Source organism: Cavenderia fasciculata (genome assembly GCF_000203815.1).
Source record: "Cavenderia fasciculata unplaced genomic scaffold Scf_EU5ZYIE02H8LDV-5, whole genome shotgun sequence".
Taxonomy (NCBI): Eukaryota; Evosea; class Eumycetozoa; order Acytosteliales; family Cavenderiaceae; genus Cavenderia; species Cavenderia fasciculata.
The window spans coordinates 1,387,415-1,413,289 of record NW_004457639.1 but is presented as its reverse complement, the minus strand read 5'-3'; the positions used below and the strand labels follow the sequence as shown (position 1 = coordinate 1,413,289).

The following is a 25,875-nucleotide window of genomic DNA, read 5'->3' as shown; positions in this document are numbered from 1 at the left end:
CAACAACCATACTTTTATAAATTACTCAAACTATTGACATGCCAGAGGCAAAGAATATTTGGTCTGATCATTTCAAAAAATATCTAAAGTATAATATTGTACAATAAAAATTTATTAAAGGTAAATTTGTTTATACTGCTGGGGAGGAGATTAATATGTTTGGAAACATTTTCTCATTTAAAACCTTTAAAGCCTTTCTTGAAGCCCTTGTGCTTGTAGCCCTTGAAACCCTTGTGCTTGTAACCCTTGAAGCCCTTGTGCTTGTATCCGTGATGACCATAGGCACCTGGTGGATAAGCTCCTGGAGGGTAGGCGCCTGGAACAGCTCCTGGTGGGTAAACAGCCCCTGGTGGGTAACCTTGTTGTGGATAGGCACCTGGTGGATAGGCTCCTGGTGGGTATCCTTGATGTGGGTAGGCAGCGCCTGGTGGGTAAGCTCCTGGTGGTGGTGGTGGGTAGCCGCTCATTCTTTAATCTAATAATATAAAAGCCAAATTGATTGTTAAAATATATGTTACTTTATATGATAGGAAGAGGAGTAGGAGTAGGTCAAATAAAGTGACGATGAGATAGAGGTGAGAACTGGTCGGTCGATTTGAAACAACCTCCTCGCCACATGTCAATAGTGGTTACTCACATTCTCACTTACTCTTTTTTGTTTGATAGATTTAGAGAGTAAGAGAGAAAGAGAGATATAATTAATTTACTTACAATTATTATGTTTAGGATAGGTATAATGAATTTTAAATCATCTGCATGAGCTTCAATTTATCTTCAAAAAGTTTGATGTCACGCATGCGATTTTAGTTTTTTAACAAGACCTCAAACTTTAAGTAAAAATCTTGGGTCTAACCCATCCGAAGGGTGTCAGCGAGACAGGTCACACAAAAACATCCAGTCTACCATTTCGGGCGACCAACAAGATAAAAATAGGAAGGAAGGAATAAATCCAAACATATTTATTTGATTTTTTTCAAATTTAGTAGTTTTTTTTTTTGAACCAACCCAACAATAATGCCAAAGTAGAGATCAGTCCCTATTCGATAACCATTTTAAACATCTTGAATCTTGCATTATGAAACCAAAATACAAAACCATCTTCATATCAAGACAAACTGTCAATCGTATAACTAAATCGAATCAACAACAACAAACTACGAATGATCAAAAGCTAAGCACCAGTCATGATATTGCAACAAATGAATCAATACTACAACCACAATAAAAAATCAAGATGTATTAAACTTGGTGAAGAGAGTATGCGATAATACTGCTGTAAATAACAAAGCTTGTATTGTTGTTTAGTCTTATAATATTATCATATATGTGTGGATTAAAAATGGAATTCTCATTCTCCACTGATAACCTATCCCTCCTCAATCCTACTCACGATAAGAGCCCTCCACAATTGAACACTCTTAGAGTATACTCTCGATTGATTCATCAAATGACACGATTTGACTATGGTGATGATATTGGTAATTGTGGTGGTGACTATTATATTGGAGTTGCAATATATCATGTCGAACAAATGTTGGATAATATTAAAAACAAAAAGTATATTTCAGAGTTGATTCCATGTATCCAATACTTTTACAAATTACTCAAAACTTTTGACGAATCTAAATTAAAAAAAAAATATAATAATAAGAGTAATAAATACAACTAATCACAACCAAGACAAACAATCGAGTAAAGATGAAGAGATATTTAGATTTGGTATTATTAAATGGGTTGATATTATGTTAACGAAACCAAGTAATCGTCAACAGTCAAAATGAATTGGGTACAGTAATCAATAGATTGATATCAGCACCTACCAATTGAAAGTACATTATTTGCACTGTCAAAGGTCAAACAACCATGTCATTCAACGTTGGTATTTAAAACATTGGATACAATTTGGAGACTACACTTTAAAAAATAATCTATATAATATTAGAGAAAGAGAGATCCCAAACTGATTGTATTCAAACAGAGGAATCCTCAGATCAAGCTCGATTAAACTTGGAAACAACCCAAACCAAATCCATTCCGGCATATGAACCAAAGCAAGAAACTGATCAAAATGTCTTAAACTTGGTGCAAAAGCTATGCAGTAATACTGTTTTAGATAACAATGTAGGTATAAAATTGATAAATCCTATGAAATTCTCAATCTTATTAATTGTATAATTAGGATGACTTTAATTTATTTTTAAATTATTATTCAAGTATCTTTCGGTCAGAATAGGTAATGATAAAAAGACAGTTAATCAAGACTGCGTACTACCATTTATAATTTATATGAGTTTTGCGAAAAACCCAGCGCAGTTGTTTTGACTTCTCACATATGAATATATAGATAGTAATAATGACTTTAGATTAGATTGTAAATGATTATTAATTCTAATAATAAAAGAATGAATAAATAGAATGAATAATATTATAGTAATAATGAATAATGAATATAGAATATAGAATGTCTCTTTATTGGATTATTCTAATCCTTTTTATAATTGTTGATCCAGACGACTAACTGACGATGGTTAGTCGTTAGTATTTTATCCAAAATACTTTACATATTTAACTTGTCCTAACCAGGATTGAGTATATTGAGATCAATGAGATATCAATGAAATATCATTGAGATATCATTGATTTTAAACAATCTAGATCTAACAAAAAGAAGACAAACAAGTACAACTCAAACAAGAAATTATAAAAGGCATTTTTAATCATCTACCTCCTCGATCACACCTATGGACCAACATAGAGTTTCAAGTATTTTTCAAACAAACGATTGGTATTTTATTTCAAAGTGAAACTGAATATTCTTTTATCCCACAACAATTTGAAAAAGATTAGGATCGATTCATGGTTTTTTGGAATATTCAAATTTATTTCCAAAACGAATCAATCACAAAATCAAGATTTGACTTTCAACATATCAATTTGAGCGATGATCAGACTCTATTCATCATCATTTTTAGATTACTTCAAAGTATTGGTAAATGAAAAATTTGGTTGGAAAGAGAAATTAAATGTCCTTGGGTTCTTGTTCAATACGAGCTGTTGACATTTATTTTCAAATTAAAGGAGGACTTCATTTCCAAAACTCGATTCCGATCAATTATAAACGACTTTTTGGAGCGTATTATCAATCAAGACCAAATACAACCTCGTTTGTTATATACCCTCAGCAGAAATAGTGCAAAAATCAAAGAAGAAATTTTAACCCGAATCAGGATGTCCTTGGTCAAGTGATTGAACAATCATTAAAATCAGATCATCACTATGTTTTCACAATTGCAGAATGTTTGATTCTACAACCCAAACAAGAATTAATCTTGGTAAGCAATTTAAAATACATTAATGAATCGACTTGATATTAATTATTTTTTTATAGGACACACGATTAGCACCAAGTATTATTGGTTTTTTACATCAACCCGATCTGAATCAAGATAAACTTGATCTGGTAATCAGATATTTCAACAAGGTTGAGTTGTCAGCCAATAAAGAAAATGGTGTAACAGTATCGCTCAACTGTTGTTGGAACCAGAATTTTGCAACCTAGAGCTGGCTGATCGATTTATTTATAATGGTTTGTTAAATTGGATATTTGATGGATGTTAGATCTAGATTGTTTAAAATTAATGATATCTCAATGATATTTCATTGATATCTCATTGATCTCAATATACTCAATCCTGGTTAGGACAAGTTAAATATGTAAAGTATTTTGGATAAAATACTAACGACTAACCATCGTCAGTTAGTCGTCTGGATCAACAATTATAAAAAGGATTAGAATAATCCAATAAAGAGACATTTCTACATTCTATATTCATTATTCATTATTACTATAATATTAATCATTCTATATTCTATATTCATCTTTGATTACTATAATTAATAATCATTTACAATCTAATCTAAAGTCATTATTACTATCTATATATTCATATATCCATATATTATTATTATTATATACCTCTCAAACTAATTATATATTTACTAAGTATCTATATAGTTATTACAATGGATCTATTGGAAAGAATGCAGCCATTTATCTTCCAGCAATCATGGAAAGAATAACTACCTTCCCAGCCACTATCTTGTCAAGAATTGAAAATCGAGTTGTGCAACTGTGTCACCAATTCCGAAACCATATACATTTTTATCTTAATTCTTTGGTTCCACGGGCTATTCTTTGGTAGAATGAGCAACGATAGTAAAACTCTATTGACGAGGTTATTTTCAATCTATTGTCAACACAACAAGACTGAGCGACAACAAGCAGCAACCAATCAGTTGTTTCAACAATTACTCGATTTATTCCTCACGGTTCAATATATTGACAATTCAAACCCAATCAAAGGTTTGATTGACCACCTACAACAGGCAGGCATTTCACCAAGCATTGGACAAAAAACACAAATCATTGATTGGATTAAAAATGGAATTATCCACGATCAACTATCCCTTCTCAATTCTAAGCGCAAAAAGAACCTCCACAATTTGACATCCTTCAACTATACTCTGAATTGATTCATCAAATGTCTTTATTTGATTATGATGATAATGGTAACGGCGACTATTATTTAGGTATTGCAATATATCATATTGAAAAAATGTTGGACAATCTTACAAACACAGAGTATTATTCAAGTTTGTTTCAACCATCTCTGACTTTTATCGATTACTCCAATCAAGTCAATTTCACTAAATCAAACAGATCAATAAAGTAATTAAGGATTTGATTAATTAAAACTCTATATATTGTTATTTATTTTTGAATTCTATTAATATGGTTGATTGAGTTTGGTCAAGAATAACAACGATTGATAATGATCATCATTTTTAATATTATCTCTGAGATATTTGTTGAAATGACTGGACCAGATATTCTTTGCTTGACAAGAAAAGTCAATAGTTTTGAATAGTTCATAGAAAAAGAAAGCACTTGCTACCAAACTTAAAGTACATTCCTTGTCATTGACGAACAACGCAACTCTTCTAATGCTTTCCAACATTTGTTCGACATGATAAATTCCAATTTCTAAATATTGATTGCAATCATTATCTTGATCAAGTGATGCAATTTGATGAATGAATTCAGAGTATTGTCGAAGTTTGTCCAATTGAGTTCCTGGCAAATTGCTATTGGGATCAAGATTCTTGATCTGATCGTGGACAATAAAGATTCCATTTTTAATCCAATCCATTATTTGTGTTTTTTGTTCAATAGATATTGAAATGCCTGTCAGTTGTGCATGTTCAATCAAACTTTTGACTAGTTCTGGTTGTATTTCACCATGGGAAATGGTAAATAAATCGAGTAATTGTTGAAAGTATTGATTTGTTGTTGTTTGTTGTTGATCTGTTTGACTTGTGAACAACATATTGAAAATAAACACATCAACAGTGTTGTTTTAAAACCGTTGTTGCTGTATAGTTCAATAGCCCGAACAATCAAACGATTAATGTATGGATATAAAAAGTTTGGTGGCAACTTTTCACAAAATTTAACAAGTCTTTTTTCATCCGTGGTTGGTCTGTCTAATATTCTCTTCAGAATGAACGGAAGATAAATGACCAAATTCGTTGCAAAAGATTCAGATAGAAATATCCAATCAAATAGATTGTAAATAAATAGATCGATCGCTTGAATATCAAGTTGTACCAATAAAAGCCGAGTCATAATAATCTTTAAGTATTTTCTGTTGTTGAAGATTGTTGATTTGTGTCTGCCAAAATATTGAAACACCATGTCGGTACGGTATTCTCCATCAGAATGGTCCAAAAAGCTCAAAATGGATGGTAACAATCTTGGACCAGCCTAAATAAATAAAAATTAATTTTTATTATGACAAGTGATATGATTAAGATGATGCGTATACATACTATGTGTGGTTGTTCAATAATCAATGTTTTTGCATATTGGGCAACATATGTATCAGATTGTAACGATCTTTCAAATATTTCATCTGTTACATCTAGATAAAATGATAGGTCTCCAGTATCTTTAATAAAGGTACATAGGGTAAAAAGAATACGAGGTTGTACAGATTCTTCTTTTCTTTTGACGATTCCCTTCCAAACATCATTTACAATCAATCTAAACATAGATCCATAAATGACAGTGTAATCAAATTTGAATAGAAATTTAAACAACTCTAAATGAACCAGTACATTATCTTGATTTAACCCTGAGATCATACTATTTTAATATTGAAGAATTATGTGTTAAAATCATAATAAAATTAATTAATTAAATAAATAATACATACATTTGGAGAACTGGATCTGATAATAAAGATAAAAATGGATTACCGTGTTGATGCCCAGAAGAAGCCATATAGTTTAACAAACCAAGAAAAACTAATTTATCTTTCCAACTTGTTGTTGTTGACGCTGTTTCTTTTAAAATTACTTTAAAGTAATCTAAAACCAAGTTGAATAGAGTCCTATACTCTAAGCTAATAGATTGAAGAAACATAAATCTTGATTTTGGTTGTTGACAAGTTGGTTTATAGTTTTCCTTATTCCAATCAATCATGAATTGATCATAATCTTGTTCGAATCGTTGTGGAATAAAATAATCATCGTCATATGCATTTAAAAGTAAAATACCAATCGTTTGTTTGAAAAATAATTGAAACTCTTTGGTTTTCAATATAGGTGATCGAGGTGGAAGATTATTATAAATAAGATTTGTAATATCTTGTTGTAGTTGTAGTTGATTATCTTTAAATTGATAATGTTTAAAGATTGATAAAAAAATGTGGATCTGTTCTGTCTTTATAATAACTCTATTCTCTTTATAATGTAGTCTCCAAATAGCATCCAATGTTTCAAATATCAACGATTCTGAATAACATTGTTGTTTAATCTTTGACAGTGCAAATAATACAGTGTCAATAATAGATACCCATAGACCAAAAGCATTATTTTGATGATTATCTTGATCCTCCTTTAAAATAATGTAAGAAGAGTAGATAATGAATACAAGACGATGAATCAAGACTGTGTACTATCATTTTTAAGCAATGAAACAAAGATTGAAATACGATCATTGATACTTGATGCATATACGGATGAAAAGAAAAGCGACACTTTTTCAAATGTAAAGTATGCAGTTCTGTTACTGTTAACTAATCGTTGTATGTATAGTATAGTAGTGGCCGCTACTTTGATGAATATTATATAACTAATTAAATTCAATCAAAAGACAAAAAAGAAAGTGAAGATGAAAAGATTTTTAGATATGGTATTATTAAATGCATAAGAGACGTACCAATTTCAATACATCTTGATCATTTGGTCGTTGTTGGAATTGTTCACTAGCGAATGGATTACTTGTTGTATTAGTGAACAGATTGTTGGTGATGACGGTTGCAAATGGGTTGCTTGTAGTAGTAGTAGTAGTAGTAGTCTTGTTGAACTGATTGTTGTTGATAACATGGTCAATTGGTTGAATGGTAGTATCTAAACGTAACGTTGATAACATTTGCATCATTGCATTGCTTTTGTCATCATCACCAAATGACGGTCTGCGTTTTCCTTTCATATTATACTCGAGTATTTATGTTTTCTATTTATCTTTTGCTCATTTATTTTGAATAACAAAAGAACCATTCTCTCTTTAGCAAGTATCTTTTTTTTTTTAAAAGATATTGTTTGCCAAGAGCTGAGCTGGTCAAGTAATTTTTCTTCAAACAAAAAAAAAAAAAAATATTAATTAAAAAAAATGATCATTTGACGACGTGAAACTTCAAAATTTCTCAAACCATGTTATATTATAATATTAATTTGATGGTGAATAATAATAATCAACATTTAAATGTGATGGAGGACGGCGAGTTTGTTAATATGACGATACCGAGTAAAGAGTTTGTGCAATGGATCAAACAAATAGAAGTCGGTGTCGTTGGAGGTCGACTCAATCAAAAGATTAAAGATACATTCAAGTTACAGTTTATGCAACCACCGCATTATCAAGGTATACTAAACTTGTTACATATGTTGTGTTATCACGATAGGCATGATAATACCTATGGTTACACTGTATGTTATTACAAAGAGAGATGAATCATCTGATCTGAGATCATTAAATTTTGTAACTAATCCATTAATCATATGATTTTGTGTAGATATGTGTAGATTTATTATTGGATTATATGTCATTAAGAGACAAACAAGACAACAAGATGGTAAACAATGATTGTATATTACCTCTGCTAAGCAATCACATCAAGACACAAATGCGGTCCTATCTACTATACCACTTTCAAAAGAACCAAAATATAACAATGAAAGAATCAATGAACATGATCAAGTTAAAGAAAATAATTTGTTTAATTTTAAATAATCGTTGTATGTAACTAACCCTATATATACTACATATATTTGTATTTGTATTTGTATTTGTATTTATATTTGTATTTGTATTTATATTTAATTTATTTAAATTTTTAAATAAGATTAGATAGTAGTGGTAGTGATGACGAGGATATATTTAGAATTGGAACCATTAAATGGTTTAATGATACTTTAAAAGAATATGATCGGACAAGTCTATCAAAATCAAAGTACAAAGATACGATTCCACATTTATTGGTTGCATTGTCAAAGGTTAAGGTTAAACAACCACGCCCACATCAAAACTCTTCAGAATCGTTGGTATTTGAAACATTGGATATTATTTGGAGACTACATATATGGGGAGACAAAGATATTGCAATGTTGCTGTCAATCTTTAAACACTATGAATTGAACAAAGTACATAGACCACTAAGAAAAGAGATTAAACATTTTATTTTCGATTATTTACCAACATCATCAACACTTTGGTATCAATCAACCAAAGATATAGACTCATTGTTCAAACAACTAATCACCCAAGATGCTTATAAAGATGATTATTTTATTCCACCACAACAATCAGGATTAAAAGGAGGAGAACAATTGGTCAACCAGAAAAGTAAATCGACAAAATTAGAATCATTGGTTTACCAATATTTTAAAAATTCGTGTCACAATAGACTACTATCTGTGATTCAAGATTATAGCACCATTCTATTAGACAACAACAACAACAACAACAACAAAAAAGATTGGAAAGGTAATTTAATATTTCTTAACATATTAAATATGACCGACCTTGCAAAAACCAATTCAAATTTTAGAATGGATCTTTATTTACTCAAAAGGTAAATATTAATACTTGATTACATTTACAATTCAATTATTATTTATTATTTATTTGAATCAATTTTATTTTATTTGTTGTAGGATATTATTAACTGTAGAAACAAATAATTCATATGTTCATTGTCAAGTGTTGGAGTTTTTATCGATACTCTTGGTGGAAAATGAAACTCATGCTTTGGAGATTCAAGATATAAAAGAGGCGTATAACTGTATTATTAATAATAAGGAATCAATTCAACCAATGACATTGTTTACTTTTCTTTGTCATTTGGATAAAATAGAGTATCCAAAAGTTCATCAAGATATTATTGATAGAGTGTTTGAACTATCACTTTTATCAGGTAATCCCCAAATTATCAAAAAATCAAAGGATATCTTTTTATATTATTTATCAAAAAAATCGACCATCAATCACTTGATTGTATGTATCCCCATTAAATTTTGTTAAAAGTATTTATTAATTAATTAATTTTTTTTCTTTTTTCTTTAGCTTTCTCCAAATTTAGACTATATAATCATTGATCAATTCCTAAGTCCACTATCTTATCACCAGCAGGAAGATATATTCATGGTGATTAATTATCTCTTAAACAACAAAAAGAGAAGCATGATACTTCGAGGTAGTGTTCAACAAAACAAAAATCTAACATTAATCATCAAACAACTTTGTGAACACAATAATGTAAGCTTATTGAATCGATTTATGACGCAACATCTTTTGGATAGAAAAGACATGTCCTTTGTCTACTTGCCCTGCTTGATGAAAAGAATATTGGTAGGTTGGACTGCCGATCTACCAACAAAGTCACTCTTGATAGTATTTGAATTGTTTCAACAACAACGAGACAAATTGTATCCCTACAAAAACAAATTAATCAGTTTGGCCAACAAACATACAGGATCCCAATCAATACGTGTATTTATTCAGCTTTTATGGATTTGTGTCGATTTAAAAGGTATACACCATCAAGAGACAAATCAACTATTTCAACTTGTACTAGATATAGTTCTTCAACCAAGGTATAGACAAGTTGACCCACTCAAACAATTGATGCAATGGTTAATGGATGCAAGTGGTGGTAGTGTACAACTACTATCAGTTCGTCAAAGATTAAAAATAGTCGATTGGATCGAATCAGGTATCATTAAAACAAATCAAGATGCCAAAGACAGTAGTTATCAAATGGGTGACCCTGAATGGTTAACCCTTTTACGACAATACTCTCAATTGATAAGTTTGACAACTAAAACAATCTATAATGATGAATGTCAAGACGAAGGCTTCTTGAATCCATTGATATCATTCTATTTGGACAATATATTAATCTCTGTATTAGTATTGAATCAAACCACTAATGGTGGTAGTAGTGGTATGATGAATATCAAATCTACACAACTATTGGTTGATATAATAGTACAAACGTGTAATTCCCTTAAATATATTAATACATCCAATTCTTGTCAACCCCTCCTCACTTTAACATCATCTTTGGGAAGACAAGTATCATCCCAAGAATTAATTAATATTTCTCTCAATATCTTAAAAAACAAAAATAATAATTAATTAAATGTATGACTATTAATAATATAATAAGTATAAATCTTATCTTTACACAATGCTGTGCAATATTATAAATAATAATAATAATAATAAATAATACTTTGTAAAAAAAAAAAAAGAAATAAACAAGATCATGTCAATGATATTTTTTGAAAGTATTCTCGTAGAATGATATTGTTTAAGATGATGACAACAGCTGATATTAGTATGATTATAATTGTACAATTCAATAACAACAACTATAATAATAATGGATAAGGATAATAACCATCATCATCATGACTACATTGATATAAGTCAGCTTCCACTTCCTCCTCCACCTCCACCTCTCCCACCTCCTACTACTCTTTATCGATTGTCATCAACAACAACAACAACAACAACTACTACCACTACCACTACCAGTGCTAAACAAATAGGGGTTGTTGTGAACTCTCATCATCAGCACCTGTTTAGTTCAAATGATGATGATGTCAGACAACTAGTCAATGACATACAACTAAACCCTAATCAAGGTATACTAAACTTGGTCGATATGTTGTGTCATAATCATACAAACAAAAACAACAATAACATTATTAATAACAATGTATGTATTATATTATCAATTAATTGTATACTATATACTAAGATCAACTATAATGCTTTAATTGTGTAGACATGTTTACAATTGCTATTGTATTATCTATCAACAAGAATAGAGAATGATATCAAGATGGTCAATCACGATTGTATATTACATCTTCTAAGCAATCAAACAAAGATTAAAATACGATCATCTATACTTGACGCATTCCAAAACTATGATCATAGCCATCAAACCACTCTAGTTGATAGTATTGCATTTACTCATTTAAAGAGAATGATATGTTTAATGTTAACTAATCGTTGTATGTAACCACAATCAATCACTTAATACTCATAATGATGATAGATATATTATATTTATACTCACTGTCATTCATTCTTTCATTCAAAATAATAATAGACAAAAGTAATAATAATAGTGATGACCAAGAAATATTTAAAATTGATATATTTAAATGGTTTAATAATATTTGTAATACAAATAATAATAATAATACAAATAATGTACAACAACAAGACCAACAACAACATATTCCATATATAATAGAAATTATAGATTATATATTGATTGGAATTTCAAAGATAAAATCAATCAATTATTCAAATATAATATTTGAAACGTTGGGTAATATTTGGAGATTAGAATTAAGTAACAGAGATTTACAAGAAAAAGAAGTTTTAATGTTATTATCAATCTTTAAACATTATGAGTTTAATGATCAAGATGAAGAACAAATACAACTCAAGAAAGAGATTACAAATAGAATTTATAATCATCAATTATCAATTAACCAAGAATTATACAAGACTGAGGATGTTTACTCATTCTTTAAACTATCCATACCAATTCTATTTGAAAATGCTAGGAATGATGAATACTTTATTCCACAACAACTAGATATTCAAAAATACATGGTCGATGTCTGGAATGACGAACATTTCATAAAGGTTAAAGATTCAAAATCTGGTCTAATGGTTATACGTAATCTTGGTGGTTGGTCAAACTATGAAATATTCGTATCAATCATTTTTAATTATATTAATGAATTGTTAACAACAACAACAACAACTCAGACCATTGATTGTAAAGATAGATTAATTATCCTTAAAATATTAAATCTTGTAGACTTTAGATATATTGATCGAGGTTCTTCTTCTTCTTCTTCTTATCATCAAACAAATCAAAATCAAAATCATAATAATCGATTAATATCTCATTCACATTTAATATTTAATAATCATTTCATTCAAAAGTTTGTATCTCTAATTTTAACAATCCAAATGTAACATACAAACATATTAATATTAATATAATCTTTTTGCAATATATATATTTATAGAATTTTCTCAATAGTTTCAAATGATAATAATAATAATTGTTGGAATGTACTTGCTCAATGCGAATTGATGACATTAATTTCAAAACTATCAAAAAAAATGCCAATCGATCACAAACTTGGCAATTGTATAAAAGAATTTTATGATGGTATCATTAACCAAGAACAGGAACAAGATTTACTACAACCACGTAGATTATTTTTATTTGGTCAACATTTAAATCAAGTTGACAGTGAATGTCATCCATTGTATCAAGATGTAATTGATCAAATGTTTGAAAAATCATTGAAATCAAATCATCCATATCTTGTCAACCAAGCCGAATCATATTTCTTTGATTCAATAATCCACAAAAAGAAATATACAAGAGAATTAAATATTAAATCAAAAATGACAATTGTATGTAATTCAAAATAATAATCAATAATATAATAATAATCAATAATAATATTATAATATTTAATTTAATTAACATTCTTTATTTATTTTACTTAGGTGTCACCAAATTTGGATTCATTAATTATTTCATTTTTGGATAAATACAAAGATGATGAGAATATTGTATTCAAGATAATATATTATTTTGATCGAAAACAATCATACTCTGAGGACAATCGATCGAAATCATTGAATAGAGTTATCAACAAAATGCTGACAACACTAGACTATCAACAAGATATAGTGTATCGATTCATTCAAGAGTATTTAGTGGTATGGATATTTTATAGTGCAGATATTAAAGAACAAACATATATCTATTTACCATTGATATTGAAAAGAGTGATTGATCGACAAAATCAACAACAAAATGACCCAAATTTGTTGTTTGAATTCACACTTGGGAGACTGTGTCTTGGTAGTCGACAAGATAAAGTATTCTCCTATATGAATTATCTTGTCCCTCTGGCCATCCGATTACACGTAACCAATCAAAAAGAATATAAACATGATGGATGTTTATTACTGTGTTTACTGTCAACCCAATCGGAATGTAAAGGACCACAACACCAAGATACATTGGATCTGTTTAACCGTGTATTTTACTGTATTTTAGGATCGGGTCGTAGTCAAATACAGTTACTTAAAAAGTTGGCTGTCTGCGTCAGAGATGATGGTCTATCTTATTCACCAACACAAAAAGGTACCTTGTTGGATTGGATAAAAGATAGTATTACCAAAACACATCAAAAAATCTCGACTCTTCAATCCTCCCCTTATTTGGCATCTTCCTCAGCTACATTCCCTTCATACTTTAAAGAATTGTCAGACTTGTCAGAACTGATTATGAAACTGTCCAAGCTTGATGGATGGTATCTCGGTCCAATCATATCACTCCACATTGAAATGTTACTCGATTCAATCAAAGCACAACCAAACAATTCTATCTATCTATCACATTTGGTTGAAAGATTAGTTCAATTTTATGAAATGCAAAAGATCGTTCCTCCATCCATCCACCTATCATCAACATCACAAACTTTTGGAAACAAGATAATCCAATCCTCTGAAATATTCGAGTATATCAAAGAAAGATTCCAACGTCATCATATCCTTGATAGATTATATATTGTTGAAATGTTATTAAATACTCAATTATCTCAATCTTTGGAAGAAATAAATAATAAATAAATAAATAAAGGGGGTGTGTCAGATGACAAGTTGACAAGTCGGTCGGTTTTCAAAATATATACTTTGCTTTACTTCATTTTCAAAAAGAGACAGATAATGAAAAAGAAAGTCAATAAGAGTAATAATAAGAGTAATAATAAGAAGATTAAAAAGGATAAGAATAATGTAGATAATAATGAAGAAGATATTGAAGATAGATATGAAGTAGATGAAAATATTAATAATGAAGTATCATCATCTGAATGTTCAAATCAATCGTTTTACTCGAGACTGTTAAATAGATATAGTTTTATAGATCAACCTTTACTATTTGATACAATAGTTAATAAATCACAACAACCGCAACAACAAAAAAGAACAAGACAATCGAATAACAATGAAAGAATCATTATTCAAGATATAGTTAAACAATTTCATAGGAGACATCAAAATACTATTAAAAAGCATAATGAAGGTATTAGATTACCTCGTCATCATAATCATTTAGATCGTCGTAATCGTCAAGAGGATAGCAATATAGAAGATGATTCAGATTATGATGATGATTATTACTTTGATGAATATGATGAAACAAGTGATACATTTGATACAGATTATGATTCAAACACTATCGATAGTGATTTTGATGATTCTTCATCTACTTCAAATCATCATCATCAACCTCTAATATCACAAAATAATCAATTCATGTTAGAGTTTGGTAACTTTGGTCAAATTGATAATAATAATAATAACCATTTGTTAGAATTAGAGTCAATGGAAAGAAAGATTAAAAGAGATTTAAAGAGAAAGAGAAAAGAACCACAAACTATATTAAAATCAACTAGAATGGTTTATGGTCTATTAAATACATGTCCTACATTTCAACTTGTCAAAGAAAAAGATAAAGGAGAGGAAAATGAAGAAAAAGAGGATGAAGAGATGAATATCGAACCTCCAATATTACTATTAACTTCTTCGAGTTGTCCCGTCATTCCACCTTTAAATATTAATCAACCAACATCAACTACTACATCAACTACAACTACAAATTCAATCATTCCAAAAATTAAACAATCTTGGAATATTAGTCAACAACCTCAACCACAACAACAACAATCACAACAACAACAATCACATACACAAGATAATCAAAATAATAATAATTTAATAATAACAAATATAAAACATGATAAAGATAAATATAAAGAACAAATGGTTGAAATGAGAGCAATGCATTCAACACTTCGTAGAGTGGTGTTGGATTTGGCGTCAAAGAATCAAATCGAGATACTGCAAGATCCGTGTAGTTTGTGGGCACATTTTACAAGTCTACCGGAATTCAAGGTGTTTGGTGGCTGCACTGCAAAGAATAATATTAAAACTGGGCTCTATCTAACTGAAGTGTTGATAACCCTAATGAATCAACCAGAAGACCTAGAAGAACAACAACAATTAGAAGAAGAACAAATTGAAATGGAAGAATTTTTAAATCAAGATGAATGGAATATAGATGATCGACAAGAATTTGGAAACGATGACAAAACCATAAAAACACAACTAGAAGAAGAAGATGAAGAAGATGATGATAAAGAAGGTAGTGGTGGATGGGATTTAAATCAATCAAAATTGGTACCCTTGAAAGAATGGAAAAAAGAGGAACGAAAAAGTGAAGAACAATTGGAAGATGAAAGAATGGGTTGTTTGGACGCAATGAAATCAGGTGATCAGACAATACCACCTATATTCAATTCAAGTGGTATGATTGATTTATTTTCAAATACTTTGGATAGTGTCCCAACACATGAATCTCTCGGGATGATAGTACGTGATTTAAAGGATTATCTCAGACCGATTATAGCAGATTTGGTTTCAACCGACCATTCTCAACTTATTACAAGACAAAGAGTTGTATGGTCAATACAAACAACTAATTCGAATCCCATCACCAACAACACAACAAATTCAGATTGGTATCCAACCAAACAATATTTCAATCTTTTCAAACAAACTGAAGAGAAACCACATCCCTTTATCGATTTCTATCAATTAGCAAAGGAAAAGGAGAAGTTATTACATTTTCAAAATAATGAAGAATTGGAAATGGACAATGATTTTGAAGAGGAAAATAGTAGTATTGACAGCAGTGATGATGATGAACCAACCAAACCAAAACCAAAACAAGAAACTAAACCAAACAGAAATTATAAAGCACCTCCTCCCCCTCTTCCTCCCTCTTCATCTGAATCGTCTCCATCGAACGAACTACCTCCTATATTTCCACCACCTCCTTCTAAACCAACAGGTCACAGTAGAATTCTACTTCATAATAACTATTCAAAATATACAAAACAACAACAACAAAACAACAACAACAATAATAAAACAAAAATGGAATAAAGAAGAAAACAATAAAAGTAACTTTATTTTCATAAACTACCCAAAAATACAAATACATATCTTTGATAGTCATGTCTTTCAAAATCGGTCAAATCGTGGTCAACGATAATACTTTTTTGAAAATTCGATTCAGTCTGAGCGTGGGTGTGATGATCACATCTTTGATGAAAACTACACATAGTCATAGTCATCGTTTACAACTTTTAAAGTTTTATATAGAAGCGTTTCAAGATGTCAACAGACAATAAACTAACAGAGGAAAGAGATAAAGAGGAAAGAAGAAGACAAGCAAGAAAAAATAGAATTCAAGGCAATGCAGGTAGTAGATTAGGTTACATTGCTGAACAACACAATGATCCAAACAAACCTGCCCCTAAACCAATAATCCATCATGATGATGATGATGAAAATGCTGTTGACTCTTTAACAGGTTCATTATCTTCTTCTACACAACAACCTCATCAACTACCAACGACATCACCATTTGCAAATATAGGAGAACGTAGACGATTTGTAAAGGAACCTTTCTCAATCACCACCTTTAGATGGTTTGGTGTATTTCTCTTTTCAACGTTGCTGGCATCCAACAACCTATCGTTATGCTCTAATATACTATCGATTGAACACCCACTCTTTGTCAAGTTTGGTATTCAACTGACCAATAACCCAACACTCAAAGAGTTTATCTATGTCTATTTCCCTCTAGCTCTTGTATGGGTCATTTGGGAATTTGTATTTTGTACTGCTAAACCACAAAGACAACAAGGTTCTACAGCTACTACAGCCACAGCTGTTAAACCTGCAACAAGCAACTTTTTACCAAATCTAAAGTCTGACGGTTTGTTGATCGTCTTTTTCTATGCAGTTATGGTTGATTTAATCTTACGTTATCATCATCTCTTACCAGACTCTTTCAAGCAACCTGAACTATTGTCAGGTATCGCCGAACAACAACCATTGGTTGATATTCTCTACTATCCACTCATACTAGCCGTCATTGGTAAAATTGTCCTTGCGCAATTACCAAAACAATTCCCAATCATCAATATGGTATGAACTCAACTAAAACTATACAACCCAAACCAAACCACAGTTTACTAATACTATTTACTTATTTTGTAGAATGAAATGTTCCAAACTGCTTATCAAGGACTTGGACAATTTACGATTATTATTTTATCGTTATTATTATTTGTTGAATGGTGGACATGTACCGCATGTCCATGTCAAGGTTATGGCATTCTTTATCTCATGTCCAATAAACGTGGACTTTTAGTTTGGACCCATGCTTGTCTCAATTTAGTTTCAAGATTATTAAATCTCTAAAGATACAAGACAAAAATACCAAACAAACAAATAAATAAATAGATACAATTAATAATATATAAATATAAATATTATACATCCAATCGAACCTTTATTATCAATATTATTATTAAACTATCAATCTTTTTTTTAAAAAAAGAATGAATGAAAAGATAGAGAGATACTGTAAAGAGATAAATAAAAGATAAGAAAGACCTACAATGATATAGTTATATTTGTTTTTTTATATAGTTAAATTTTGCACCCTATTTTTATTAAAATTTAAGCGACGAGCAAACAAGCACCACCGGCAGCCTTGACCTTCTTTTCAGCGATCTTGGAGAAGTAACGGGCCTTGATGATAATTGGTTGCTTGGGGAGTTGACCGTGACCCAAAACCTTGAAGAAACCACGTTGGGTAACATCAACAACTGGGGCAGTACCGTCGTTCTTGGCAGCACAGTCCTTTCTGACTTCTTCTGGAACGAATGACCAGATCTTTTCGAGGGAAACAGTTGGACGGTAGTGGAGTTGAGCCTTGTAGTCCCAAGTTCTGAAACCTAACTTACCGAAATAACCTGGATGGCTAAAGTAGTAATAGTAATGTAATAGAGTAAGGAATATTGTTAGAGTCAAGTCTTTTAATCAGTGATCAAAATGTGTGAGTCTTTGTGTGTTTGTGGTGACTACATACTATTTCATGAAGTTGATTCTGTGGTGAGTGAGACCACCAGCATTACCACGACCTCCTGGATGCTTTCTGTGCTTACCTGTAATAGTTAAAGAGTAAGAGAGTAGATAGAATTGTATATGTATGAGGATAGATGTTTGTGATTAGCGTTTTGTCAAAGTATATCGATGTATATATTAATAATAAGATAGGTGAGTACATACCGACACGACCGTAACCGGCGCAAACGTCACCTCTGGATTTTCTGTGTTTCTTGAAACGGGTAGGCATTGTAACTATTGAGCTTACTAACTGAGGAACAAGATACAAAGACGAGTCTATTTTGTGAAAGCAGCTCACCACAGACGCGCATGCCATCGCCTCACAAAAAATTTATCAAAATTGAAACAATTTTCGGTTTTTGTAAAAAAGAAAATTTGCCCGTCCTCGCGTTAAGACGATCGTATGATGCTTCGACGACCAAGACAACGTTTTATCACTTGAAACAAGAGTAGAGTATCAATTGACAAAAACATCACTACTACTTTAGTTTTGTATTTAGTTTCCAGAACAAGTTAACTATAGGATTGATTTCATTGTCGACAATCGGCGAGATATTTAAGAGATATATGATTTAGTAGTAGAGCTAAAGATAGAAAGATAGATAGATAGATATAAGTTTGATAAGTACTAGTGATACAAAGTAAGACTGAGTATCGAACAAGACAAATGCAGCATTGTTCTGTGCTGTACTGTAATAGGTAGGGTGGACTGTGAAAGCTGAAGCATGTCACATGACACTTGTGTCATCATGTAGAATAAATTATATAATAATAATAATAACCTAACTGATAGACCTCTGGTTTATATTATATTATATATATATATATATATATTGAGGAATGTGTATATGATTTCTCTACCTTTGAACAAAATTCAAATTGTTTGTTTTTTTTTTTTGGATTTATTTTTAATTACCATTTTCATCCAGATCTATAATAACTAGTTGTATGGTCTAGGATTGAATACCCTTAACCATAATATTACAAATGTAAACAATAATAATAATAACAGTAATAGTAATAATAATAATAATGTCTGATGATAATAATAATAATAATCCAAAAAATGAAAATAATGATGTGGTCATTGTCAAAGGTCACACAAGACATAGATCTCAAGGAAAACATTCTTCAATTGAAATAGATGATAATAATAGTAATAATGATAATATAGAGTTGAATGAGATAAAAAAAGAGGATGAAGAACAAAACAAACATAGAAGTGAATCATTAACTACAACTATAACAAGAGAAGATGGTGAAGAAGAGGTAACCATAAGAGATGACGATAGTGAAATAGATAGGTCATCCAAAGAAGAAGAAGGAGAAGATTCATATTCAAAGATGATTAAACTTAGGCATTGGTGGTGGTTTAATGGTTATTCGGTTCTAATCGTTTTAATATTCATTGGTATTAATCTTGCTGTTGCAATTGAAAGGTTTTATAGTATGTCTCAAATAATAATAATAAAGATAGTCAAGACAACCAATTATTTATTCTATTCTATTCTATTTTTATAGGTACCTATAATTCAAAACAATATCAATTATTTGGATTATCTGTTTGTTTTGCTAGATGTAGTGCTGCCATTATCAATTTAAATACAACTTTGATTCTGTTACCAGTTCTTAGGAATGTTGTATCATGGGTACGTGGTACTTGGGTATCTGACTTTATTCCAATCGATCGTCATATTTCATTTCATAAATTATGTGCTTTTGGTATTATAATTGGTTCAATTATTCATTGGTTTGTATTATATAGGTATCAACTGTCAAATTGGTTTGGTTACTAATATTGATTTATTATTATTGATTAATTATATATAGTGTATCACATTATAATAATTTTAGAATATTATTAAATACAAGTAGAGAAGAATTAATTATGAATGGATTAAATGGACAAATATTGGATTATGCAACAAACAAGTATTCATTGTTTTATAGATCGGTACCTGGGTTGACTGGACATTTGATGATCGTGGTTTTGGTTTTGATTGTTACATCGTCGATTGAAAGAATTAGGAGACCAATGTTTGAAGTGTTTTATTATACCCATCATCTATTTGCAGTTTATTTTGTTTTGATTTGTTTTCATGGAATATCAAAACTATTCCAGTATCCTCAACAATCCTATTATTGGGCAGCTCCACCATTCTTTTTCTATTTGGTTGAAAGAATATATAGAATTGTGTCTAGTGGTACGAGACCGGTACTCTTGCATATGGCCAAACAACATCCGTCCAAAGTATTGGAACTACGACTCAAAACAGATAAACCTTTTAAATATAATCCAGGTCAATACCTCTATTTAAATTGTCCATCCATTGCAAATCATGAATGGCATCCATTTACAATCACCTCATCTCCAGATGAGCCTTTTATCTCTGTTCATATTAATGTTTGTAGATAGATAGTTGAAATCATCAATAATATATTATCAAATATTAATTATGTTGTTTTTTTTTAGATTGTTGGAAATTGGACAGGTAAATTATATAAATTATTAAATGCAAATGAAAAGTTGGGAATTGTTCAAAACGATTTAATGAAGGGACCGGATGGTAAAGATATACTTAGAATTGACGGACCATTTGGAGCTTCATGTGAAAATGTATTTAAATATCGTATAGCAGTTTTAATTGGTGCTGGTATTGGTGCTACTCCATTCTCTTCTATTTTAAAACATGTTAAATATCAACTTTTAAACAACAACAACAACAACAACAATGACAATAACAACTCTACTTCTGAAAAGAAAACGACAATGGAAAAAGTTTACTTTTTTTGGATATCAAGAGAAAAGAATAGTTTTGAATGGTTTACGTATATGTTGAATGATGTTGAAAGGTCATTGGATGGAACAGTAGAAATTCATAGTTATCTAACAGGATCGATTTCAATATCCGATTGGAACGATATTGTAGAAAGTATTTCTACTTTGGATACTGAATGTCATTCTGATTTTATTACTGGCCTTCGTTCACAAACTTTATTTGGTCGTCCCAATTGGGATACAATCTTACAACAATTAACTAAAATTCATGAGAATAATGGTATGAAAACAAAAATAGATTAATTATATTATTAATTATTATTATTATACTAATCATTTTGTTTTATAGAGATTGGTTTATTCTTTTGTGGACCAAGACCAATGGAAGTGGAAATTAAAAGATATTGTAGACAATACAATGGTAAAAGAAATTGTCATTTACATTTTTACAAGGAACATTTTTAAACCATCCAAGGATGATGAATTCATCATTTCTTTGTTTGTTTGATTGTTTGTTTGTTGAAAAAACCATCCTTATCATCTATCGGATGAGGATGATAATTCCTCATTAAATAAAGGGGGGAAGTATCAATTTATTACAATATTTATAAAAGAAAAAAAAAAAAGACCAAGACAAAGTTTTTTCTTTTACCTTGTTTTCCTTTTTTTTCTTTTTTGTTTTAGATTATTATTATTATCAAAGTTGTTAGTTGTTGTTGTTTCGTTGTATCTATCTATAGTCGTATGTTATTATTATTATTTGTTATTATTTCTTTGTTAATTCTTATTCTTCATTAAATCAACTAAAGCTGGATCTTGAAGATTTTGTAAATCGCTATAATTGATACTACTATTTAAAAGATGATCTTCAGTTTCGCTGCCACTCTGACTATCAGAGTGATCGTGGAAAGTGAGACTGTCACCGCTGTGATTGATAAATTCATCAACCTCGATTAATCGGTTTTTTGATCGTTTGGATTTCTTGCTGCTGCCGGCGACCTTTTTGGCGAGAATGTCCTTGATGTGTGGTTTTTCCTCTTGATCTACTTGATCGTCCAATTCCTCGTCATCTTGGTTCTCTTCGCCAACATTGGCCTCTTCGTCCAACAGTCCCTTCTTTTCTTCGACATTTAATTTCTTATTTACAGCTCTTCTGACAATGACAGTGATGAAAACAATGGTAAAGCACATTGCCACGCCACTGACCACATACATTGCAATCTCTCCTTTTTGAATATGTCTCTTTCCAATATCTGAAATATTACCAATCATTGTTCCAAGATAAATAAAACTAAACAAATTGAAATTAAAATTAATTAATAAATGAATAAATATATATATATCTATTTCTTCTTCTATTTCTATCTTCTTACAATGAACAACCTGGTACTAAACCAACTGCAGAACAAATTATATAATGAGTAAGTTTAACATTGGTAACTGCCAATGCATAATTTAATAAACTTTCAGGAACAATTGGTGTCAATCTTAATAAAAGTACAATTTTCCATCCTTCTTGACCAATTGCTTGATCAACTGCTTGTAATTTCTTATTTCTTTCAATCTAAAAGGAAAACAATTAATTAATTAATTTTAATTATGAAATCATTTTCATTCAATTCCAATTTTATCAACTTACATATTTAACAATTGATTTTCTAAATACATATCTACCCATTAAAAATGCAATGATACCACCCAACATTGATGCTATCCAAATAAATAATATACCAAACCATAATTTAAAAATGATTCCAGCCACTAAAAATAAATAAATTAAATCAAATGATTAGATACAATATTATTCTTATTTCTATATACTTTTGTTTCTATTTTTTTTTGACTTACAAATAGTTGGAATTGTAACAGGAACACAAAATATAATTAATAAAGTAAAAATACCAATATAAACAACACCTCCAACGAGGATACCAAACTTTTCCACAAACTTTTGTAAAACGTCTAGATGGTGTTGCACTTTGAATACAAAAATGGCCAAACAAATACCGACAATGATGAGTGCGACCAATAACAGCTTGAGCCATGTCTGGTAGGTAGCTGTTCGAACCTGATGTACTAGCCATTGCCATACATATTGTAATCTTTGTTTGATGGGGTGTTTTTCGTTGATTTTCTGATCCGAAATCAATACCAAGTCACTTGCTGATACGAGTATGGCCGTTGATGGGAACTTTGAGCTACTGCTATTAGTATCGGCTATCGAAGAAGTCGATGATAGTGTTGGTGATACCAATGCAGAAGAGGTAGGTGAAGGTGTAGATAAATAGGTTTCAGTTGATGGTGAATCTTTGGTAGTCAAATCAATTTTTGTTGATGATCCAATCGGTAGAATCAAACTTCCAAGACTATTATTATTATTATTATTATCAATGGTTGTAGAGGTAGAGGTTTCATCAAAATCTTTTAAAAGTGATTTACTACCTTTATCAATATCACTCTTTATATTTGATGAATTTTGTCTACTATGATTTCTTGATTTTCTTAATGATTTGTTTCCATTATTGTTATTGTTGTTAATGACACCACCACCTTGATTCTTTTCATTGGTTGTACCATTCTCTCCATTGATAGAGAATGCTCCACCATCATTTTTATAGGTTAATGATGGGAATCCTGACATGTTGAACATTTTCTGCGGGAGAAAGATGTTGTTTGTTGTTGGGGATTGTTTGTTGTTCTATTTAGACTATTATATTAGTCTTCTTTTTCTTTTTTTTTTAAAAAGAAAATGTATGTATTATTATTATTATTATTACTCTTATTATTCTTATTACTACTAACTATTATTACTAATATTACTACTACTACTATAAAAAAAGTATGTGTTCTATCTTTTATATCTTTAATATATATTTGAATTTACTTTTAAAAGATCTAAATGAATAAATGAAACAACTAATGTTAATATTATATTATTATTATTAAAGTTAATTGAATATGAAGAAACAAAAACGCTTGCTACTACTACTATTATTATTATAAAGGTGATGATGACGATGACTACTATTAACCGACTATATATATGTCTAGCAAACAAACAAATATAAATAAATAAAAGTGAATGAAGAAGAAGAAGAAGAAGAGATATTTCTCTTTCTCTCACGCTCTCTGTTATCTAATGTTATTTTTCAATGGGGAGGTGAATAAAAAGGATGCGTGTAAAACCTATTATTGTTTCCTTTTTTTAATATTAATACGAATATTACTATTACTATTATTAATTGATAGTTAAAAGATTGTTGTTGTTCTTCTCGTATTTTCTCTTTCTCTCTCTCTCTCTCTCTTTAATATTATTATCCCTTTGCAAGTGAACGATGCTTTGTTGTTGTTGTTGTTGTGTGTGGTGGTGAATCGGTGTTGTTAAAATTGGTTTGTCTCAAATGTATTCGATTACTCTTTTGTAATTCTTTGTTTGTATGCAAGTAAGAAAGTAAGTATACCTAATATTACCCCCCTCTGACACACACACGATTTCAATCGATAGCGTAGTTTTGCTTGTTTGTTTGCTTGTAAATGCTGCGAGTATATTATATTGTTTGTGATAGTTTTTGTTTTTTTTTTTTTTTTTCTTAATCGTTGTCTTTGATGCCCAAGAGATGATGGTGCAAGTGGGAAATCCCAGAAGTGGTGAGATGGGGAAACAGACAATGAATCGAAACGTTTTTAAAATATCTACTTTTGTATCTATCTCTGGTCACTATTATTACTTTTAGTATTTAATTAATATATATAACAATGTGGTTTTGGGTTATATTATTATTATTGACGATTATATTTTTGAATATTCTAAGACTTATTATTATTGTCTGTTTGTTGTTTGTTGTTGTTGGTATTGTCTTTGCTTTGATTTGACAATCAAGTCAACTTTAAATAATATATAGTTATTTGGTTGGGTGTTGTTGGTGTCAGTTAATTATTAGTACTGCTGTTTGTTGTTTGATCGAAAAACAAAAAACTTTTTAATTTCTTTTTTTTTACTAGCTTTGTTTTGCTGGGGCTAGTTAGGGTCCTCCTCTCCTCTTCTCTACTTAAATGAGACACAGTGAAGCATTATGAGAATTTGGAAAAATATTTGGAATAAGATGCACAACGCAATAAATGTGATGTGGTCGTGGTCTGGGTGAAGATAATATGAATGTATGAATGATACTGTACTTTTGTTTTATCTATGTTATTCTTCTGGGTAAAAGAGATAATTTGTTATTATTATTATTGGTGTATGTGTGGGTGATGATGTCAATGATAATGTGAACAAGAGAGACAGGTTCAAGGAAAAGTTGATGAAAAAAAGCAAAAAGTTAAAAATAAAAGAGGATCTATCTGCAAATATCTTTGGTTGTGTTCC

At 30.1% G+C, this 25,875-nt stretch overlaps 13 protein-coding genes across 13 annotated transcripts; 9 read left to right on the top strand and 4 right to left on the bottom strand.

Annotated features, from left to right (window-relative positions):
• Positions 1-72: 72 nt before the first annotated feature.
• Positions 73-467, bottom strand: DFA_10402 (uncharacterized protein; the record flags this gene model as incomplete). The annotated part of the gene is made up of 2 exons (XM_004354250.1): positions 73-83; positions 278-467. 2 exons carry the CDS (start codon positions 465-467, stop codon positions 73-75), a joined length of 201 nt encoding a protein of 66 aa, XP_004354302.1.
• Positions 468-1,075: 608 nt separating this feature from the next.
• Positions 1,076-1,225, top strand: DFA_10401 (uncharacterized protein; the record flags this gene model as incomplete). Its single annotated transcript, XM_004354249.1, has 1 exon — positions 1,076-1,225. One exon carries the CDS (start codon positions 1,076-1,078, stop codon positions 1,223-1,225), a length of 150 nt encoding a protein of 49 aa, XP_004354301.1.
• A 114-nt stretch (positions 1,226-1,339) lies between these two features.
• Positions 1,340-1,781, top strand: DFA_10400 (uncharacterized protein; the record flags this gene model as incomplete). The annotated part of the gene is made up of 2 exons (XM_004354248.1): positions 1,340-1,557; positions 1,652-1,781. 2 exons carry the CDS (start codon positions 1,340-1,342, stop codon positions 1,779-1,781), a joined length of 348 nt encoding a protein of 115 aa, XP_004354300.1.
• An 82-nt stretch (positions 1,782-1,863) lies between these two features.
• On the top strand, positions 1,864-2,322 carry DFA_10399 (uncharacterized protein; the record flags this gene model as incomplete). The annotated part of the gene is made up of 3 exons (XM_004354247.1): positions 1,864-1,879; positions 1,943-2,121; positions 2,215-2,322. The coding sequence occupies 3 exons, from the start codon at positions 1,864-1,866 to the stop codon at positions 2,320-2,322; spliced, it is 303 nt and encodes a 100-aa protein (XP_004354299.1).
• A 93-nt stretch (positions 2,323-2,415) lies between these two features.
• On the top strand, positions 2,416-3,559 carry DFA_10398 (uncharacterized protein; the record flags this gene model as incomplete). The annotated part of the gene is made up of 3 exons (XM_004354246.1): positions 2,416-2,430; positions 3,228-3,332; positions 3,389-3,559. The coding sequence occupies 3 exons, from the start codon at positions 2,416-2,418 to the stop codon at positions 3,557-3,559; spliced, it is 291 nt and encodes a 96-aa protein (XP_004354298.1).
• Positions 3,560-4,787: 1,228 nt separating this feature from the next.
• DFA_10397 (uncharacterized protein) lies at positions 4,788-7,555 on the bottom strand (the record flags this gene model as incomplete). The annotated part of the gene is made up of 6 exons (XM_004354245.1): positions 4,788-5,365; positions 5,464-5,824; positions 5,890-6,205; positions 6,276-6,958; positions 7,042-7,175; positions 7,270-7,555. The coding sequence occupies 6 exons, from the start codon at positions 7,553-7,555 to the stop codon at positions 4,788-4,790; spliced, it is 2,358 nt and encodes a 785-aa protein (XP_004354297.1).
• Positions 7,556-7,776: 221 nt separating this feature from the next.
• DFA_10396 (uncharacterized protein) lies at positions 7,777-10,762 on the top strand (the record flags this gene model as incomplete). The annotated part of the gene is made up of 5 exons (XM_004354244.1): positions 7,777-8,052; positions 8,139-8,211; positions 8,474-9,197; positions 9,280-9,619; positions 9,689-10,762. 5 exons carry the CDS (start codon positions 7,777-7,779, stop codon positions 10,760-10,762), a joined length of 2,487 nt encoding a protein of 828 aa, XP_004354296.1.
• A 247-nt stretch (positions 10,763-11,009) lies between these two features.
• On the top strand, positions 11,010-14,314 carry DFA_10395 (uncharacterized protein; the record flags this gene model as incomplete). Its single annotated transcript, XM_004354243.1, has 7 exons — positions 11,010-11,348; positions 11,418-11,649; positions 11,748-12,600; positions 12,688-13,084; positions 13,181-13,246; positions 13,321-13,396; positions 13,740-14,314. The coding sequence occupies 7 exons, from the start codon at positions 11,010-11,012 to the stop codon at positions 14,312-14,314; spliced, it is 2,538 nt and encodes an 845-aa protein (XP_004354295.1).
• Positions 14,315-14,410: 96 nt separating this feature from the next.
• On the top strand, positions 14,411-16,693 carry DFA_10394 (uncharacterized protein; the record flags this gene model as incomplete). The annotated part of the gene is made up of 1 exon (XM_004354242.1): positions 14,411-16,693. One exon carries the CDS (start codon positions 14,411-14,413, stop codon positions 16,691-16,693), a length of 2,283 nt encoding a protein of 760 aa, XP_004354294.1.
• A 231-nt stretch (positions 16,694-16,924) lies between these two features.
• Positions 16,925-18,019, top strand: DFA_10393 (putative transmembrane protein; the record flags this gene model as incomplete). The annotated part of the gene is made up of 2 exons (XM_004354241.1): positions 16,925-17,743; positions 17,816-18,019. 2 exons carry the CDS (start codon positions 16,925-16,927, stop codon positions 18,017-18,019), a joined length of 1,023 nt encoding a protein of 340 aa, XP_004354293.1.
• Positions 18,020-18,280: 261 nt separating this feature from the next.
• On the bottom strand, positions 18,281-18,959 carry rpl27a (S60 ribosomal protein L27a; the record flags this gene model as incomplete). The annotated part of the gene is made up of 3 exons (XM_004354240.1): positions 18,281-18,584; positions 18,693-18,768; positions 18,893-18,959. 3 exons carry the CDS (start codon positions 18,957-18,959, stop codon positions 18,281-18,283), a joined length of 447 nt encoding a protein of 148 aa, XP_004354292.1.
• Positions 18,960-19,762: 803 nt separating this feature from the next.
• noxB (superoxide-generating NADPH oxidase flavocytochrome) lies at positions 19,763-21,974 on the top strand (the record flags this gene model as incomplete). The annotated part of the gene is made up of 5 exons (XM_004354239.1): positions 19,763-20,177; positions 20,252-20,480; positions 20,561-21,134; positions 21,204-21,789; positions 21,859-21,974. The coding sequence occupies 5 exons, from the start codon at positions 19,763-19,765 to the stop codon at positions 21,972-21,974; spliced, it is 1,920 nt and encodes a 639-aa protein (XP_004354291.1).
• A 312-nt stretch (positions 21,975-22,286) lies between these two features.
• DFA_10390 (uncharacterized protein) lies at positions 22,287-24,150 on the bottom strand (the record flags this gene model as incomplete). Its single annotated transcript, XM_004354238.1, has 5 exons — positions 22,287-22,800; positions 22,883-23,073; positions 23,149-23,219; positions 23,241-23,270; positions 23,358-24,150. The coding sequence occupies 5 exons, from the start codon at positions 24,148-24,150 to the stop codon at positions 22,287-22,289; spliced, it is 1,599 nt and encodes a 532-aa protein (XP_004354290.1).
• Positions 24,151-25,875: the final 1,725 nt, after the last annotated feature.